We start from the raw sequence: 19,760 nt of genomic DNA on the forward strand, positions 1-19,760 counted from the left end.
TTTCATTTAACTGATTTCTCCAGTTGGTTAGGCCTGTGGCATTGCTTAGGCTGTCAAAGAATGTGATGTTAAAGACCAAGAGAATCTTGTTTCCCCCTGTGTGAATCTGATTTTATATTTTACTTTTCAAATCTATGTAAAAGAGAACTTAAAAAATTAAAACTATTACTATTACTGTGATAGATTCTACCTTAAGAACACTTGTTACGTAAATATGAACATATAAAATAGATATGTGGAGGAGTAGCTGAGTACAAAACAGTTGTTTTTCATGTTTCCTCTAAATAGTTATCTCAGAGTTTTCAACCATGACTTACTTAGAAATTTTTCAAGAATATTTCTGGTTATTTATTTATTTGGCTGCGTCGGGTCTTAGTTGCAGCATGCGGAATCTTCGTTGCGGTATGCAGGATCTTTCGTTGCGGTGCGCGGGCTCTTCATTGCGGCGTGCGGCCTTCTCTAGTTGTTGCAGGCGGGTTTCTCTCTAGTTGTTGCACACAGGCTTCTCTCTAGTTGTGGTGCGTGGGCTCCAGTATGCGCGGTCTCAGTAGTTGCGGCGTGCAGGCTCAGTATTTGTGGTGCACGGGCTTAGTTGCCCCTCAGCATGTGGGATCTTAGTTCCCCGACCAGGGATTGAACCTGTGTCTCCTGCCTTGGAAGGTGGATTCTTAACCACTGGACCACCAGGGAAGTCCCCAAGAATGTTTCTGTTGTATAAAGCATAGTGCTTCTATACTTCAGTAGCTTTAATTCTTCCTGGAAAATGGTAGGAGTTTACATAAATATATAAATTTAATACCTCCATTTTAAAGATCTGTCTATTCAATATGTATTGGGGTTAACTTATTTCTTCTGAGATTATAATCTCTCTTCCTTTGACCCATCTTTTGCTTTTATTCAGAATTGCTTCTCTCTTCCACATATGTTATAATTGTTCTTTATAGTAAAACTAGATGGGAAGGGACTTTGACATATGAGGACTGATCAATTGAGAACAGAGAGAACAAAGTGTTTAAAGAAGGAGTAGCGTAGGGAGTTGGAAAAGGGGTAGGGTAGGGAATTGGTAAAAATAATTACATTCACACAATGATATATCCTTAGGGAAGAGAAGTATAATATTTAAGACTATAGGCCACAAAACCTAAGCATAATATTTTAAATTCTTTTATTGACCCTCGTCCACATTCCAAAATTGTGCGACAGTGCTTATAAGTTTTCTTCTTAAATTGAGGACAAGCTAGTTCTGTTTTAGCTTTGTGCTATGTATTAATTTGTGATGGGCTGTTCATTTGTAAAATAGAGTGAAAGAGCAAAAAAGCTGTTAAATAGGATGATGGAATTTTGAAGGTGGACAGTTTTTCAACTTCTCTTGAATCAATTCTTTGTAGTGGTCTTATTACTTTGATTGTAGATGCCAGTATATCAGTGACACCCATGTTTGAATGGGGGTAGGCTGGTTTATTGCCTCTTCAGTTCTACATCTTTTCTCCATTAACATTTATAATTGAGAGGTAGTGGTAAAGGTATTTTGGATAATGATCACTGATATCATTGACCCCTGTTTAATTTGATACTCTTTGGAGATAGCTTAATTGAATCCCTACTAAGTGGGCATGGTACAGCTTTTATAATACATAAAATATATATTAGCTTGCTCTGCTCTATTGAAAATGTATAAATTTTTAAATTAAATTTATAATTAAAAATAATACTATTCATATTATTGAACAGCTGTGTTTTTCTGGATTGCCTTCAATGACTTTATGGTTGTGTCCTGATTTTCCTTTTTACTTATTTATTTATTTTATTTTTTATAAAAAATTTTTTTTTTTACAGTAGGTCCTTGTTGGTTATTGGTTTTCCTTTTTAGATCAAAGTAAGTTGAGACAGTTTAAGAACTGAGCCCTATAGTACATATTTATCATATTAGTAGTTGAACTAGCTAAATGAAAGTGAACAAATACTTATCAATATCATGATTAAAACCAAAATTTTATGAGTAAAATTTTGTAGAATTTGAGGAATCTTAAGTATTTTTGATCCTGTATATATGACCATTATTCAAAAGATTGAACACTTCTATAATTTTTATTTGTATATTAATTGGAGTTGGTTTCAACACCTGTATTGTCTGGTTAGCCTATAAATAAGAAAGAGCATTGTAACTCAAATTTTGCAGGTTTTTGTGATATCTGTTTATTTACTGTCCAAATATTTCAGTGTATTTGCATCTGAAAGCTTTTGGAATGCAATTACAGATTTGATCATAGCACACTTACAAAAATTTGTTGTCATTATGCTTGATATTATCAAAATTGTCCTTCATATAAGGATACTAAAGCCGTTAGGCAAAATACTGATGTGGAACAGTCTATTTTCACCTAAGGGTAGCTTATCCATTGGCTGTTTTGTTAATTGTAGAGATTTATTTTACAAAGTAGAAACCTCAGTGTTAACACCAAAGTTATCAAACTTGGTGTCATTAACAGAGAGACCACCTGGCATTATGTACTTCTGATGTGATGTAATACAAACTGTAGTGAATTCTACCTAGTGTTTAACTTAAATCTAATCAGACTGTTATATTTAGATTCCAGCTTAACAGAAAATATAACAACTAGAAGAACAAGTTTCACCACTAAGACATAATCAGATCAATAATATACAACATTTTGTAAGGCAACTGGTCTATTTTCTTAAAAAAAGTCAGTGTTATGGAAAATAAAAATGATCTATATGGTGTGTGAGGGGAAAATAGTTTTAGGATAAAGAGACTAAAGGAATGTTACAATCATGCTGCAATCTGTGAACCTTTTTTGGATCCTGGTTGAATAAAACAAGAACAGCTATGAAAGACGTTTACGGGGCAGTTGGGGAAATTTGGATATGGTTTGGGTATTAGCTGATCTAAGGGAATTTTTTTTTTCTCCTTGGTGTGATGATTGCATTGAAGTTATATTGGAGAATTTTCTTATATCTTAGAGATGCCGAAGTAAGTTAGTAGTGAAGTAATGATGTTTGTAATTTACTTTGAAATGGTTAAACCAAAACAAAATTATTTGTAATAAGTAATATCTATCTGTTTTGGTCAGTCTGCCCAAAGGTAGATGTGATTGCTCACCCAGGAATTAATTTGGATGTTGAGACAGATGACACAGTGCACTCACCAGTGAATATGCGTAAAGTATATTTAGGACTCACAATAAGCTAGGGATTCCCAGGAAGGGAAGGGCTTATGTAGGGATTTGATGAACAGGGGAACAAGCAGAAATTGGGGTGCTGAGGAGGATGGATGGGGGTACCTGGACTTTTCTTGTGATTAAGAAGTGAAAGATGGAACCACCCTCTTTATTAAACTAATTGTAGATAGATAAAGCAAACATGATGAAATATTAACAATTGTGGAATCTAGGTGATGAGTATATGGGTGTTCGTTATTCTGTTTCATCTCTTATGTATGTTTGAAATTTTCCATAATAGAAAATATTTACACGTAAGTTTAAGAAAGTTTTAGAATTATGTGATTATTTCTATTTTAGCAACCAAAGGACACAATGAGGTTAGATGAAACGATGCTGGTCAAACAGTTGCTGCCAGAAATCTGCCATTTTCTTCACACTTGTCGTGAGGGAAACCAACATGCAGCTGAACTTCGGAATTCTGCCTCTGGGGTTTTATTTTCTCTCAGCTGCAACAACTTCAATGCAGTCTTTAGTCGAATTTCTACCAGGTTAGTGTGTAAATTTACATAGGAATGTTGTAAGTAATATAAAATTCGTCTACGTAAAAGTAAAAAGTTGACAGAAATGAGTTTAACCTGGGCTTCTGTTGAAATTTTATACATTGATTTCTTTGAAATTTTTATTTTGTAATGTTGTGTTATTGGTGGGTACACTTAAATGTGAGTACTATGATAAACTTGAAAGTCTAAATTTTAGGAAAAAAATGTCACCCATGACTGGGCTTTTTTTTTTTTTTTTTAAATACTATTGATATAAATTTTGGGTTTGGCTTTTTAACGTATTATTCCTTGTAATGAAATTAGTCAATCAGAATAATTGGTGAGTAGTCAGAATTCTAATGATCTTAATGCTCTGATCCTTATCACAAGCTCCTAAGTTATCAAAAAACAAAGCAAAACAAAAAAACCAAACCAGCAATGTGGAAGCACAAGGAAATGAGTAATTCTAGAAAGTGAACTGTATTTTAAGTGTATGAACTGTGAAATCTCCCATTTGTTGAGCATTTACAGCATGTGCTATGCTGTTTGATCTTCACAGTATCCCTGAAATGTAGGTGACACCCCATTTTATAGGTAAGCAAACTAATACTAAAGAAGTTAACAAGGTGCTGTGCCAAGTAACAGAGGACCCCAAACTTCGAAGTCGGGCTGGCTTCAGAGTCTGTCTGTTTTATTGTGCCTGGCTGCTTCCTGGTACTGCTATGTTAGCTGTATTTTGATGAAATCCTTTTTATAATATCCACTGCTGTGCTTTAAAATTGTATGATAAGTATAATTTAAGCTTTTATTGATGCTTAGAAATCATCATGTGATCATTCATTGTGATAATGCTAGAGATGGAGAAATGGGTATAGAACTGTAGCTGGTGGTAGCAGGTAACTCTGGATCTTAATTTCATGCAGATGATTTGCCTTTCTCATGCAAGTAGAGTCAAATGGGTCCCTAATTAAGACCAAGTAGGAAGTATAACATAAATCACCTAGTGATTCAGTGGATCAAAGACTAACGCAGAATGCTTAATGGCACCTGCATCTTTGGTTTGTCTGTGTTGTGTGAGGAGTGGACGTCCATTAGCTTAGTTCATTCTTATGTTGTTTTCCAACAGATGTGAATGAGAACATACATCATAGTTTGAGAATTTGTGCTGTGGTTTTTAGGCGGAATTGGCTAACTTCAAAATCCCGCAGTCTTTTTAATAAAAAATGGCATTTCTTTGATGGTGATGCTGGGCAACAGTATTCTTCCAACCTCTCATCAGAATTGTGGTGCAAAGAAAATTAAAATTTTATCTAATGTTATAATATGACTGCTAATGTAGGGTAATGGCTATACAATAGAACAATGTCTTCATGAACTCTCTTGAGTGTTAACATCTCATATTCTGAGTAAATAGTACACTGGTTGAAGCAGCAAGGTAGCAAACACCTAGGTAATAGGATGCATTAAAATGATAAAAAACCAAACCAAACCCTTTCTTTGTTTAGGTGACTACTAGACCAGTCTTACTGTTTGAAATAATCTTACATTGAAGGTAGAAAATGATCAAAAGGGTAAAATGTTTTTTAGTCTATCCAAACATGAATTGCTTTAATAAAACACAGCAAATGTGCCACCTCTGAAAACTCTAAAAATCTTCTGGTCACCAAAGGTTTTATTTTGCAGCATTGGCACGTGTAAAACTAGACAACTTTTGGGTATTTCCTGAATCTAGTTCACTGTTTGCAGAGTAGAAGTTAAATGTCTCCAGAATAAGCCAGTTTCTTTAGCTTTCAGGGGACAGACTGCTCAGAAATGGGATCTATGAAATTCATGTTTCAGACAACTACACTTGCTGTTTCATTTAGTTGGTGCCAGAAATAGGAGCTGATCTTATTAGAGGGTCACTTACTTAAAAGACCATTATGATGGTTTAATTGAGATGGGGTTATCCTGTGACACTGCTGTCATAGCATTAGGTGACAAAATATGCAAGGAACTGGAATGGCAGTTCTTTCTGAAGATTGATTTTATACTTCGTATGTACTAGATGAATCAGTATCATGAAAATTTGTTGTGCTTGACCATTCTACCTGTCTATGGATGTTTCTCTTTTAGGATTAACATTAGCCTTTGATATTTCTGTCCTTTGCTTTTCTTTAAGGGAATAATATGAGTTATAGATCATAAGATAACTTTTTTATTCTGCTGAAGTGTACCATGTTCTGTGGCTCATAGTACTCTTTTATGTAGAGCATTAGCTGCTTTCTCCACAGAATTATTATACAATGCACTGGATCTAATTGTTTTGTAGTTGGAGGGTCCTGAAAAATACCTAATTTGACATATACCAGAAGCAGAAGACTCAATGACTTTGAAAGTTCTGTTTGATTCTTTTACAAATCTGCTGTTTTTTAAAAATGGTTTCTTATTGTTTTTAGTAGTTTAAAATTTCTTCTTATATGTCTAATTATTTAAAACATACTTATTATATATTCTCTTTAAGATTGTTAAATAATCTCATTTGTTTGTGTGTGCCAACTGTCATTCACAGTGAATTTTTTCTCTGTTTTGTAAACCTTTGATTGCAAATTTATCTTTAGTGCAGTCTGTATTTTCTTTAGGAATCTCTTGTAGCCTGGGACTGTGGGAGTATCCTAGTGATGGTTTTGCATTTGCTTTTGCCAAGTGCCCAGTTCTGGACCTATATTTTTGTTAATTTCTCAGCCCCAGATTGTATGGGTAGTACAGATGTGGGCCTCAAACCCTTGTAAGGTGACAGACAGCCCTGGGTGATTTTTTCCCCTACCCAAAGCTTAGGCAGAGCAGACAGACTTCTTGTGCTGGTAGATTTTCCCCCCTCCCTCTCTTTTCTCTATGTCTCTGTCTCTCTTTCAGTGTCTCTTTCTTCTTTTAAGGAAGTGCGTAGCTCTTTCTAGCCATGTTTTATGCAGGCCCCTGGTTCTACTCTCTGCATTATGAGGGTACAGGACTTTGTATCCAGTCCCGTGTGGATGTTTTTAGCCCCAGGCCCCTAGGTTAAGGAGAGACAAAAAATCTGACTCTCACCCTTCTTTTGTGGGCTAGATCATGCCTTCAAAACCATCTCTGGTTTTCAGTTTCCTTTCCATTTCTGGACTTGGGTGGGTACTTAGTGTTTGTTTTGCTTTATTTCTGTACATTTAAAATATCTTTTTGTTGTTGTTCAGTTTACCTAGTTTTTCTAGATGTTTTAGTGATAGGTTTTCCACTTCATTTCTTTTGCCAAGAATACCCTTTATTTGATTTCTCTGCCTTATAAATTCACAGAATGTTCCTTCCTTGTGGTAAAAACTGGACTAGAAAACAACCACAGCCACTCACAAACAACCACAAGAGTTAGCTTTTCAAAAGTTGGTGTTGCTGATTTATTAAGTTGTGTTTCTTAAGGAGTCATATTCCATATTTTTAGGCTCTTTGCAGCAGCTGTGGAATTTGTAGCATGTAAATCAGTTTTGAGGACCTTCTCATTCCCAGTGTGAACTGCTAAGCTTTTCTCACCCTGATGATAAGAAGAACATTAGTGTAAGTGCTTAGAATAATTTTAATGTTAGCTATACATCTATGGGCTAAAGTGAGTGAAAGAGGAATTTGAGAAGGAAGAAATAGCATTGATTTCATTTTTAGCAACTGAAGGTTTAGTGTGATGATTAATGTCAATTTTAAATTATACTGAAATGGTTATACTTTGAGCTAATATTTTGAATAAGGTCATGTACTATTTGTGCTTTTTCACACATCTCTCTCTGCATTTATGAAAATTAGTAATTTCATTCTGTTGCTTACATTTTTGATATCTATTAATTGAAATAAGCAAGCTTCATTAGGAAGCACACACAATAGATTAGCAGTACCAACTTTGAAAAGCTGACCTCTGTGGTTGTTAGTGAAAAAAAAAGAAGAAAACTTTAACCTCTTTTATTTATTAAGCTTAAGTGAATTTCTTAGCAGTTTAAACATCTATATTTTTGTTAAGTGCTAAATTTTTCTACATTTTTGGTAACTTCATATTTAATAAGAGGGAAATTTGGAGTTTAGAAAGATTTTTGTCATTACAAGCTTAAGTTCTGTGAGAGAGGGACACTAATTAAATAATCACGTAAGCACACGTACAGACTGAAAAGCGCAGTGAATAAAGGCTTACTCATTTTTTTAAATACAAAGTAAATGTATCCTGTGAATGTAGATAAAATGTCATTCATGTTTCTGAAGTCTAGTTGATGTGAATAGAGGTTAATAAAATTTATCTTTTTTTAACTTATAATTTGAAATTTGAATTTTATATTATAGAAAAAATTTTAAAATACACATAGCAGAGAGAAAGTATTTCAAATACCATCTCTTACTGTGCTTCAGCAGTTATCAGCTTGCTGTGATTTTTTTAAAATAAAAATTCTGTATATTAAATTCTGTATATTTTACAACATGGTGATTTGATGTACATTGTGAAGTTTACTGGATTATCACGGTTTCTTTTGTCACAGCCCCTGAATTAGTTATGTTCCTTTAGATTTTCATAAAAAATTTATTCTCTTATTTTTATATGTGTATTTTCTCTTATAAACTCATCATTAGGGTGAGAAGAGTCTGTTGAATTCAGAATTCCAGACTATCCTAAGACTTCAGTTGATAAATTATTTTTGGTGTTTACTTTTCAGGTTACAGGAATTGACTGTTTGTTCAGAAGACAATGTTGATGTTCATGATATAGAATTGTTACAGTATATCAATGTGGATTGTGCAAAATTAAAACGACTCCTGAAGGGTAAGTTTAAATGTATGATATATCTGAAATTAATCACTGTGGGTGAAAAACCAGTATGTTGAATGTACTAATTATACTAATTGCGTTGAGCTAGAACATCAAAGTGGATTTTATAGTGCAAATGTCCTTGAGAAATGGACAGTAATACTTTATGGTTCAGTAATTTTTGAACCTTTGAAAACAATACATTAGCAAAAATTAGTATCTTAAGTCTTGGCAATGGAAAGTTTTGTTCAACTACAATTTTTGCTTTTAATAAAGAGAATGTGAGGATGCTGTTATTTAATTTTTCTAGAATTTCACCTCTTGAGGGTAGCGAGTAGGTTATAGAAGTTATTTGTTTAGCTATTGGTAGTGCTAAAAGCAGATAGCTTAGCAGGATATAAAAGTTTCATTGCAGATGGAACCAGAAGATTGTGGTCTTACGATGAGAGGAGAAATTGAGTCGGGAATCTCATTTCTGACATTCTGTTTTCAATTCTGTTATGGACTTACTGACTGACTTTATAGCATTACAAAGTCTTTCACTCTTTCAGTGCTTAGTTTTGCTTCCTTGTAGAACATGTCAGTAGTAGTCACACATGGGAATGTTATAATGCATAAAATGTGTGTTTGTAAAGCTTTGGAAAGTGCTTTCTATGATTATGTTGATTGAAATAAACTATCAGAAGGAATTGAGAGAATTTTTGTGGTAAGCAGGAATGTGTTAATATAAATCAAATATCGTTGAGTATTATTAATAAACTGAGTATAAATACCTAAATTCATTTCACAAAAATTGTATTTTAATTTTATGTAATATTGGATCCTGGCTAATTTAAATGTGGAACCTTATAGTATATGATTCACACTCATTTTTATTTTACTTTGTATATTGATATAGGAATTGTCAATAATGTTTTTTAATGTCTGACCTAAAAGGAAATTTAGTTATACTAACTTTGAAACCCTCAACAGTTCTACAGTGTGTAGTTTTCAAAATACCATGTTTAGTTTTCTTAACATTTGCTTTAAACTCAACAACTATTCACCAGAGATGTAAAAAGGCTGTACCTATATAGATGAATACTATAAGGCTGTGTTCCAGCTATATTACCTTGTTCAGAATTTGTGATTTTAGATCATTACCATTATAAAACCAAGCAACAGTTAAATCACTTTTTAGTAACTTTAATAAAGGAAAAATGGATCATTTTAGCTATTATGTCAAGATACGGACAAGTGGGCAGCAATTATTTTAGATTATAATAAACTACCACTCAAGTCAGTTGAAATTTCAAGATTTTAATATTTATCATTAAACATTGAAAAGTTAAGGAAGTGAATGGTAATATTTAGAGATTTAATCTTTGTATAATATTTAAGAAATGTAAGTGGGGTTTTGTGATTTTTTTTTTCTGTTCAGTGACATTTGGGAAATCTAGTCCAGGGTGCCTGTGGATTTTGTTTGTTTGTTTAAAAGATCAGTTTTCTTAGAAATGTTTAATCCATAATAATTAATTGAGATGGTTCTCCATGCACAAATGAGAGAAACTAAGTGTGTGGATAAATTACTTTCTTTTTATTGTGGTAAGTTATCCCCATTGAATGCAGCTTCCTTATGATCATAAATTTAGAGTTTATACTGATAAATGTGAAATATAAAGCTAATATTAGATAAACCAGCAAAAGATGGTTCTACATGATAATAATAATGGTGAAAGGAATGGAAACTTCCTGTAATATGGAATAGTAAAAGTAGTGATGTGTTTTAAATTCGATTCAGCAGCTTTTGTTGGGAAACTGTATGTAAGGAACCATGCTAAGTGCCGGGCTTACAAAGATTAATAAAGTATTGAATCTCTCCCTTTGGAGCTCATGGCCTGGTTTATGAGACAAATATATTATCAGATTATTTGCAAAGCAGTGTGGCAAAGCTAAATAGAGTGAGCATAAAGTGAGAGATTAAGTATCTATGGGTTTGGGGGTGGGAGATGTTAAGAGGAAAAGAGCAAGATATAGAGAGGTACAAGAGTAGGTCAGATCATATTAATAAAAACATAGTAACATTTGTTGCATTTTCAGTATATGCCAGATGTCACGCTGTGCTCTTCACGTGCTTTTTCTCATCCATACTCACAGTAACCCTGTGAAACAGATATTATTATTATCATCCCCTATATTGATGAGGAAACTGAGGCTTAAGTAACACTTACAAGGTCATACAGCTATTGAGTGGCAGGGTCACATCTGTGTGTCTCTAGAACCGAAGTACCTAACTGTTATTAGGTTATTAGGCTTTATTTTAGTGGCCATGGGAAGTGATGCAGAGGCTTTGGGGTGGAAATTACCTTGATCAGTATTTTATTTTAGATATGCTACTTTGCTTGAAATTTGCAGGATGATTTGATAGAAAGTTAAATGAACTTCTGGGACTTGGTTGTATAGTAACATGAGGTAGAAATGATAGTGGAGGTCTGGATGGAATGGGGTAGGGTGGGGACCAATTAGATATGGTATTTAGGAAGTAGAATACATTGCATAGCTTTTGGTGATTAATTTAGGTGTGTGATGTTAAAGGGAAGTATCACCAAGTGTTACAGAGCAAGCTGGTTAAAGCAGAGAAGAAGGTGGCCAGGAAAATGATAAATTCAGTTTTAGATCTATTGAGTTTGAGGTATTGGTAGGGTATCCAGTCAGAAACTTGTAGAGCTGGAGTAATAAAATATTTATACATTGGAATTGAGAATAGACTACTGTGTATAACACATTTAAAGTGTTGAACATAGGTAAAGTTGATGAACATAGGAAGGCAAAAAGACTCAAGAGCACTGTAAAGTGTAATGCTTTTGTTTGGAAGTCAGAGGAGAGCAAGAGCAAAGAAGGTTGGAAGGGTATGTTTTAAAACTGACTTGGAGAGCAAGCTGCTCATTTCCAAGTCCAGGAAAAAAAGTGACTTTTAAAGGATTATTTAGACAATTTTATAACTTGTAGACTCATCTCTATCTTATAAAGATATTTATGTAATTGTATTAAGTACCTGCATCCCTTCATTAAAAGTCCATATGGGGAGTTCTCTGCCAAGAGACTGTTACCAGTAATATAGTTTATAGAAGGGTCATCTTTTCCAGATATAAATCTTTTTATAAATGTGGACAATACATTTACAGAAAAGGAAATTAAAATATCTAATATATTTATATGGAGAAGTGTTTAGTCTTATTTTAAAAATGCATTCTACTGCTTTGAACAATCAAATTAGCAGAATAAAAGAAATGAACACATTTAATGATGGCAAGGATGTGATAAGGGCACTTTCGTATGCTGCTTGGTGGGAGTGGCCTTTGGCCCAACCCTTCCGAAAATCAGGTTGGCAATATTTATCAAGAGCCTTAAAAATATTCATCTCTTTGGACAGCTCTTTTTCTAGGTATTTATGTGCCTTAAAGAAATAATCGGAATGTGGAAAAGACTTGGATATAAAAGTATTAATGTTACTTATAATAGTGCAGTATTGGAAATAATATGCAACAATTGGAAAATATTTAAATAACCAGTGACTTAAATATTCTGAAAGACATCAAAGCGTATTACTGAAAAGACTATGGCTTTGAAGCCCAATTCAATCATTTATTAGATCTGTAACCTCAGAAACACAGTTGGCTCATCTGTAATACCTGAAAGCATTAACATTTTGAAAGAATTAAATATATTAGATTGAAAATACCTGGCATGTTGTAATTGTTCAAGTAATAGTTATTATTGTATATAGAGCCATCAAATATATGTATGAGAAATTTTTAATGATATGGAAAAAGTTGGGGATATGATGTGAAAGGTTTGATATGAACAGGTTTTGTTCAGTTATGGTAAATGTATTTGTCTTATACATGCATAGGAAAAGGGAAGGGAGAAAATTCACCGAACTGTTAACTGTGATTGTCTCTGAATGGTAGAATCATAGATAATGTTTTAAATTTCCCTTAGATTGCTGTGTATTTTTTGAATTTTCTACAATGACCGTGTATTTTGTCCAGTTTTTAAAAAGGTAGTTATTATTAGAAACAAAACAAAGGGAAAAATTCACAACAACCTTTGAAGTTCAAGGTTCAGTTTGGTCTTTAGTGGACATAACCGGTGAGGTTTTGGCTTATACTAATTATCTTTACCTTTACATTGCTTATAAATAATACTGGAACAACAGTTTGTATATAAAAGGAAAGTTATTTTTACCAGTAGCTCTGAGTTGTATTTGTGTTAACTAATTAAACTAGAGTTAATTGTAAAACTTTTTTTTTTTTTCTCCAGAAACAGCATTTAAATTTAAAGCCCTAAAGAAAGTTGCACAATTAGCGGTTATAAATAGCCTGGAAAAAGTAAGTAATAACCTCTTTGATATTAAAGTTTTGTTAATTTTTGGTTATAAGTGTTGCTGTCTTCAGTATTTTGAATCAAGGAGTTGTGACTTGAGTGATAATTTCACATTAATTTTTAGGAAGACTGCATTGCAATATTCTTCCGAAGGAAATTAGAATTTTGTGATATGATTGGAGGCATATGTTATTTTATTTACTATATTAAGAAAATATGACATAAAAACATATGTTTTGTTATTTGTAGGCATTTTGGAACTGGGTAGAAAATTATCCAGATGAATTTACAAAGTTATACCAGATTCCACAGACTGATATGGCTGGTAAGGATAAGATTGGTTTTTTTTGTTTGTTTTTGTCTTTTAAACTCTTACTTATGAGGTAAAAACCTATCATTTTCCAAGTTATTTTTGTGATTATGGTGCTTTTAATCTTTTCAACTTGTGTCAAATAGGGAATATTATTTTTTTCTTATATTTCTAAATTAGCCTCAACCTTTTTCCTTTGAGCAAGTGGATAAGGAAGTTTGAAAGGAAGCTTTGATCTTTAATTAGAGTTGTAGATTGGATACTGATGGCTCTTTGGTGTAGAGAAGCACCTTTTTTCTGTGTGTGCTCTGAGGCTTTAGTTTGTATTTAGAGAGATGTGTGTAAAGTAGGAATATCCCCACTTGGAATTCTCAAGACACAACTGCAAGAAGGAGAATAGACTCCTGGAGAGCTTTGGTAATTCCCTTTGAGAAGCTATTCAGTCTTCGTTTCTTGGATACATCACACTTTGCATAAGGCCCTGCACATTGAGACTAAATACAAGTCTGGCTATTCTAAAATTTGGACTTTGCTAGGATGGATCAAGATAGCTGTTCTAATACATAGACAATATAACCTCTTCTAATACATAGACCATATAACATTGCTTGAATTGAATGAATTTGCTGAGTTAAATGAACTTCCAAGTTTATCCTTTAAAAATGTGGCCTTTGGGTTTTTGGATAGCACCAGCTTTTAATTTAATGCCAGAGATTTTCTTCTCATCTAATTATATCATTTAATATTTATATTTTTCACGTAGAGTGTGCAGAAAAACTCTTTGACCTAGTGGATGGTTTTGCTGAAAGCACCAAACGTAAAGCAGCAGTTTGGCCACTACAAATCATTCTCCTTATCTTGTGTCCAGAAATAATCCAGGATATATCCAAGGATGTGGTTGATGAAAACAACATGAATAAGGTGAGGAGGGCAAAGTTGTTTCCATCATGTCCAGATGTGAAGCAGTTTTTGTTTTTTTGTTTTTTTTAAAATTTGGCCACACTGTGCGGTCTGCAGGATCTTAGTTCCCCAACCGGGGTCGAATCCAGGCCTGGCAGTGAAAGCACCGAGTCCTAACCACTGGACCGCCAGGGAATTCCCATGAAGCAATTTATTTTACTCAAGGTGTATATTACTTTAAGCTTAGCGTTCTGTAAGCATGATATTTCAGGTGACCATTTCTAGTTGCATCATTGTAGGTTTTTTTGTTTCCTGTCCTTAGCAGAGACATACTTGGACGTAGATTTAGTTGGAGGAAAAATATGATATCAGTGATAACAGTCATTGATTAATCCTGTAGTTGCATTCTTTTACCAGAAAGGACAGTATTAAACATAGTTTTTCATAAATTTATTTATTTATTTAATTTATTTATTTGGCTGCGTTGGGTCTTCGTTCCTGCACGTGGGCTTTCTCTAGTTGCGGTGAGCAGGGGCTACTCTTCGTTACGGTGTGTGGGCTTCTCACTGCGATGGCTTCTCTTGTTGCGGAACATGGGCTCTAGGTGCACGGGCTTCAGTAGTTGCGGCACGCAGCCTCAGTAGTTGTGGCTCGTGGGCTCTAGAGCACAAGCTCAATAGTTGCGGTGCATGGGCTTAGTTGCTCCGTGGCATGTGGGATCTTCCCGGACCAGGGCTCGACCTGTGTCCCCTGCATTGTCAGGTGGATTCTTAGCCACTGCGCCACCAGGGAAGTCCCTAAGCGTAGTTTTTTGTTTGTTTGTTTGTTTTGTAACATCTTTATTGGAGTATAATTGCTTTACAGTGGTGTGTTAGTTTCTGCTTTATAACAAAGTGAATCAGTTATACATATACATGTATCTCCACATCTCTTCCCTTTTGCGTCTCCCTCCCTCTCACCCTCCCTATCCCACCCCTCTAGGCGGTCACAAAGCACCGAGCTGATTTCCCTGTGCTATGTGGCTGCTTCCCACTAGCTATCTATTTTACATTTGGTAGTGTATATATGTCCATGCCACTCTCTCACTTTGTGCCAGCTTACCCTTCCCCCTCCCCATATCCTCAAGTCCATTCTCTAGTAGGTCTGCGTCTTTATTCCCGTCTTGCCCCTAGGTTCTTATGACCATTTTTTTTGTTTGTTTTTTAGACTCCATATATATGTGTTAGCATACGGTATTTGTCTTTCTCTTTCTGACTTAGTTGACTCTGTATGTCAGACTCTAGGTCCATCCACCTCATTACAAATAACTCAATTTCATTTCTTTTTATGGCTGAGTAATATTCCATTGTATATATGTGCCACATCTTCTTTATCCATTCATCTGTTGATGGACACTTCGGTTGCTTCCATGTCCTGGCTATTGTAAATAGAGCTGCAGTGAACATTGTGGTACATGACTCTTCTTGAGTTATGGTTTTCTCAGGGTATATGCCCAGTAGTGCGATTGATGGGTCGTATGATAGTTCTATTTTTAGTTTTTTAAGGAACCTCCATACTGTTCTCCATAGTGGCAGTATCAATTTACATTCCCACCAACAGTGTATGAGGGTTCCCTTTTCTCCACACCCTCTCCAGCATTTACTGTTTGTAGATTTTTTGATGATGGCCATTCTGACCGGTGTGAGGTGATACCTCATTGTAGTTTTGACTTGCATTTCTCTAATGATTAATGATGTTGAGCATTCTTTCATGTGTTTGTTGGCAATCTGTATATGTTCTCTGGAGAAATGTCTGTTTAGGTCTTCTGCCCATTTTTGGATTGGGTTGTTCGTTTCTTTAATATTGAGTTGCATGAGCTGCTTGTAAATTTTGGCGATTAATCCTTTGTCAGTTGCTTCATTTGCAAATATTTTCTCCCATTCTGTGGGTTGTCTTTTTGTCTTGTTTATGGTTTCCTTTGCTGTGCAAAAGGTTTTAAGTTTCATTAGGTCCCATTTCTTTATTTTTGTTTTTATTTCCATTTCTCTGAGAGGTGGGTCAAAAGGGATCTTGCTGTGATTTATGTCATAGAGTGTTCTGCCTATGTTTTCCTCAAAGAGTTTGATAGTGTCTGGCCTTACATTTAGGTCTTTGATCCATTTTGAGTTTATTTTTGTGTATGGTGTTAGGGAGTGTTCTAATTTTATTCTTTTACATGTAGCTGTCCAGTTTTCCCAGCACCACTTTTTGAAGAGGCTGTCTTTGCTCCACTGTGTATTCTTGCCTCCTTTATCAAAGGTAGGGTGACCATATGTGCGTGGGTTTATCTCTGGGCTTTCTATCCTGTTCCATTGATCTATATTTCTGTTTTTGTGCCAGCACCATACTGTCTTGATTACTGTAGCTTTGTAGTATAGTCTGAAGTCAGGGAGCCTGATTCCTCCAGCTCCATTTTTTTTCTCAAGATTGCTTTGGCTATTTGGGGTCTTTTGTTTTTCCGTACAAATTGTCAAATTTTTGGTCTAGTTCTGTGAAAAATGCCAGTGGTAGTTTGATAGGGATTGCAGTGAATCTGTAGATTGCTTTGGGTAGTATAGTCATTTTCACAGTGTTGATTCTTCCAATCCAAGAACATGGTATATCTCTCCATCTGTTTGTATCATCTTTAATTTCTTTCATCAGTGTCTTATAATTTTCTGCATACAGATCTTTTGTTCCTTAGGTAGGTTTATTCCTAGATATTTTATTCTTTTTGTGGCAGTGGTAAATGGGAGTGTTTCCTTAATTTCTCTTTCAGATTTTTCATCCTTAGTGTATAGGAATGCCAGAGATTTCTGTGCATTAATTTTGTATCCTGCAACTTTACCATATTCATTGATTAGCTCTAGTAGTTTTCTGTTAGCATCTTTAGGATTCTCTATGTATAGTAAGTCATCTGCAAACAGTGACAGCTTTACTTCTTTTCTGATTTGGATTCCTTTTATTTCTTTTTCTTCTCTGACTGCTGTGGTTAAAACTTCCAAAACTATGTTGAATAATAGTGATGAGAGTGGGCAACCTTGTCTTGTTCCTGATCTTAGGGGAAAGGTTTCAGTTTTTCACCATTGAGGACGATGTTGACTGTGTGTTTGTCATATATGGCCTTTATTATGTTGAGGTAAGTTCCCTATATTCCTACTTTCTTGAGGGTTTTTATCATAAATGGTGTTGAATTTTGTCGAAAGCTTTCTCTGCATCTATTGAGATGATCATATGGTTCTTCTCCTTTTTCTCCTTGTGTGTATTGAAGAATCTTTGCATCCCTGGGATAAATCCCACTTGATCATGGTGTATGATCCTTTTAATGTGTTGTTGGATTCTGTTTGCTAGTATTTTGTTGCAGAGTTTTGCATCTGTATTCATCAGTGATATTGATCTGTAATTTTCTTTTTTTGTGGTATCTTTGTCTGGTTTTGGTATCAGCGTGATGGTGGGCTCATAGAATGAGTTTGGGAGTGTTCCTTCCACTGCAATTTTTGGGAAGAGTTTGAGAAGGATGGGTGTTAGCTCTTCTCTAAATGTTTGATAGAATTCACCTGTGAAGCCATCTGGTCCTGGACTTTTGTTTGTTGGAAGATTTTTAATCACAGTTTCAATATCATTACTTGTGACTGGTGTGTTCATATTTTCTGTTTCTTCCTGGTTCAGTCTTGGAAGGTTATACCTTTCTAAGAATTTGTCCATTTCTTCCAGGTTGTCTACTTTATTGGCATAGAGTTGCTTGTAGTAGTCTCTTAGGATGCTTTGTATTTCTGAGGTGTCTGTTGTAACTTCTCCTTTTTCATTTCTAATTTCATTGATTTGAGACCTCTCCCTCTTTTTCTCGATGAGTCTGACCAATGATTTATCAATTTTGTTAATCTGCTCAAAGAACCAGCTTTTAGTTTTATTGATCTTTGCATTTGTTTTCTTTGTTTCTATTTCATTTATTTCTGCTCTGATCTTTATGATTTCTTTCCTTCTGCTAACTTTGGGTTTTGTTTGTTCTTATTTCTCTAGTTCCTTTAGGTGTAAGGTTAGATTGTTTATTTGAGATTTTTCTTGTTTCTTGAGGTAGGCTTGTATAGCTATAAACTTCCCTCTTAGAACTGCTTTTGCTGCATCCCATAGGTTTTGGATCGTCGTGTATTCATTGTCATTTTTCTCTAGGTATTTTTTGATTTCCTCTTTGATTTCTTCAGTGATCCCTTGGTTATTTACTGACGTATTGTTTAGCCTCCATGTGTTTGTGTTCTTTACGTTTTTCTCCCTGTAATTCATTTCTAATCTCCTAGCGTTGTGGTCAGAAAAGATGTTTGATATGATTTCAATTTTGTTAAATTTACTGAGGCTTGATTTGTGACTCAAGATGTGATCTATCCTGGAGAATGTTCCATGCGCACTTGAGAAGAAAGTGTAATCTGCTGTTTTTGGATGGAATGTCCTATAAATATCAATTAAATCTATCTGATCTGTTGTGTCATTTAAAGCTTCTGTTTTCCTTATTTATTTTCATTTTGGTTGATCTGTCCACTGGTGTAAGTGAGGTGTTAAAGTCCATCACTATTACTGTGTTAGTGTCGATTTCCTCTTTTATAGCTGTTAGCAGTTGCCTTATGTATTGAGGTGCTCCGATGTTGGGGGCATATATATTTATAATTGTTATATCTTCTTCTTGGATTGATTCCTTGATCATTATGTAGTGTCCTTCCTTGTCTCTTGTAACATTCTTTATTTTAAAGTCTAGTTTATCTGATATGAGTATTGCTACTCCAGCTTTCTTTTGATTTCCATTTGCATGGAATATCTTTTTCCATCCCCTCACTTTCAGTGTGTATGTGTCCCTAGGTCTGAAGTGGGTCTCTTGTAGACAGCATATATATGGGTCTTGTTTTTGTATCCATTGAGCCTTCCTGTGTCTTTTGGTTGGAGCATTTAATCCATTCATGTGTAAGGTAATGATTGATATGTATGTTCCTATGACCATTTTCTTAATTGTTTTGGGTTTGTTTTTGTAGGTCCTTTTCTTCTGTTTCCCACTTAGAGAAGTTCCTTTAGCATTTGTTGTACAGCTGGTTTGGTGGTGCTGAATTCTCTTAGCTTTTGCTTGTCTGTAAAGCTTTTGATTTCTCCATCAAACCTGAATGAGATCCTTGCTGGGTAGTCTTGGTTGTAGGTTCTTCCCTTTCATCACTTTAAGTATATCATGCCACTCCCTTCTGGCTTGTAGAGTTTCTGCTGAGAATCAGCTGTTAACTTTATGGGAGTTCCCTTGTATGTTATTTGTTGTTTTTCCCTTGCTGCTTTCAGTAATTTTTCTTTGTGTTTAATTTTTGCCAGTTTGATTACTATGTGTCTTGGTGTGTTTCTACTTGGGTTTATCCTGTATGGGACTCATTGCGCTTCCTGGACTTGGATGGCTATTTCCTTTCCCATGTTAGGGAAGTTTTCAACTATAATCTCTTCAAATATTTTCTCTTGTCCTTTCTGTCTCTCTTCTCCTTCTGGGACCCCTATAATGCGAATGTTGTGTTTAATGTTGTCCCAGAGGTCTCTTAGGCTGTCTTCATTTCTTTTCATTCTTTTTTCTGTATCCTGTTCCACAGCAGTGAATTCCAGCATTCTGTCTTCCAGGTCACTTATCCATTCTTCTGCCACAGTTATTCTGCTATTGATTACTT

General features: G+C 34.8%; 1 protein-coding gene across 8 annotated transcripts in view; it reads left to right on the plus strand.

Moving 5' to 3' along the window:
• Positions 1 to 19,760, plus strand: part of NF1 (neurofibromin 1) — a 250,822-nt gene that overhangs the window by 58,280 nt on the left and 172,782 nt on the right. For all 8 annotated transcript variants that reach the window (XM_079903537.1, XM_079903542.1, XM_079903540.1 and 5 more), the window contains exons 4-8: positions 3,540 to 3,730; positions 8,416 to 8,522; positions 12,810 to 12,877; positions 13,122 to 13,197; positions 13,946 to 14,103. In XM_079903537.1, the coding sequence (XP_079759663.1) occupies positions 3,540 to 3,730; positions 8,416 to 8,522; positions 12,810 to 12,877; positions 13,122 to 13,197; positions 13,946 to 14,103 (600 nt within the window). The remainder of the gene's footprint in view (positions 1 to 3,539; positions 3,731 to 8,415; positions 8,523 to 12,809; positions 12,878 to 13,121; positions 13,198 to 13,945; positions 14,104 to 19,760) is intronic.

Source organism: Stenella coeruleoalba (genome assembly GCF_951394435.1).
Source record: "Stenella coeruleoalba genome assembly, chromosome: 19".
NCBI classification, from domain to species: Eukaryota; Metazoa; Chordata; class Mammalia; order Artiodactyla; family Delphinidae; genus Stenella; species Stenella coeruleoalba.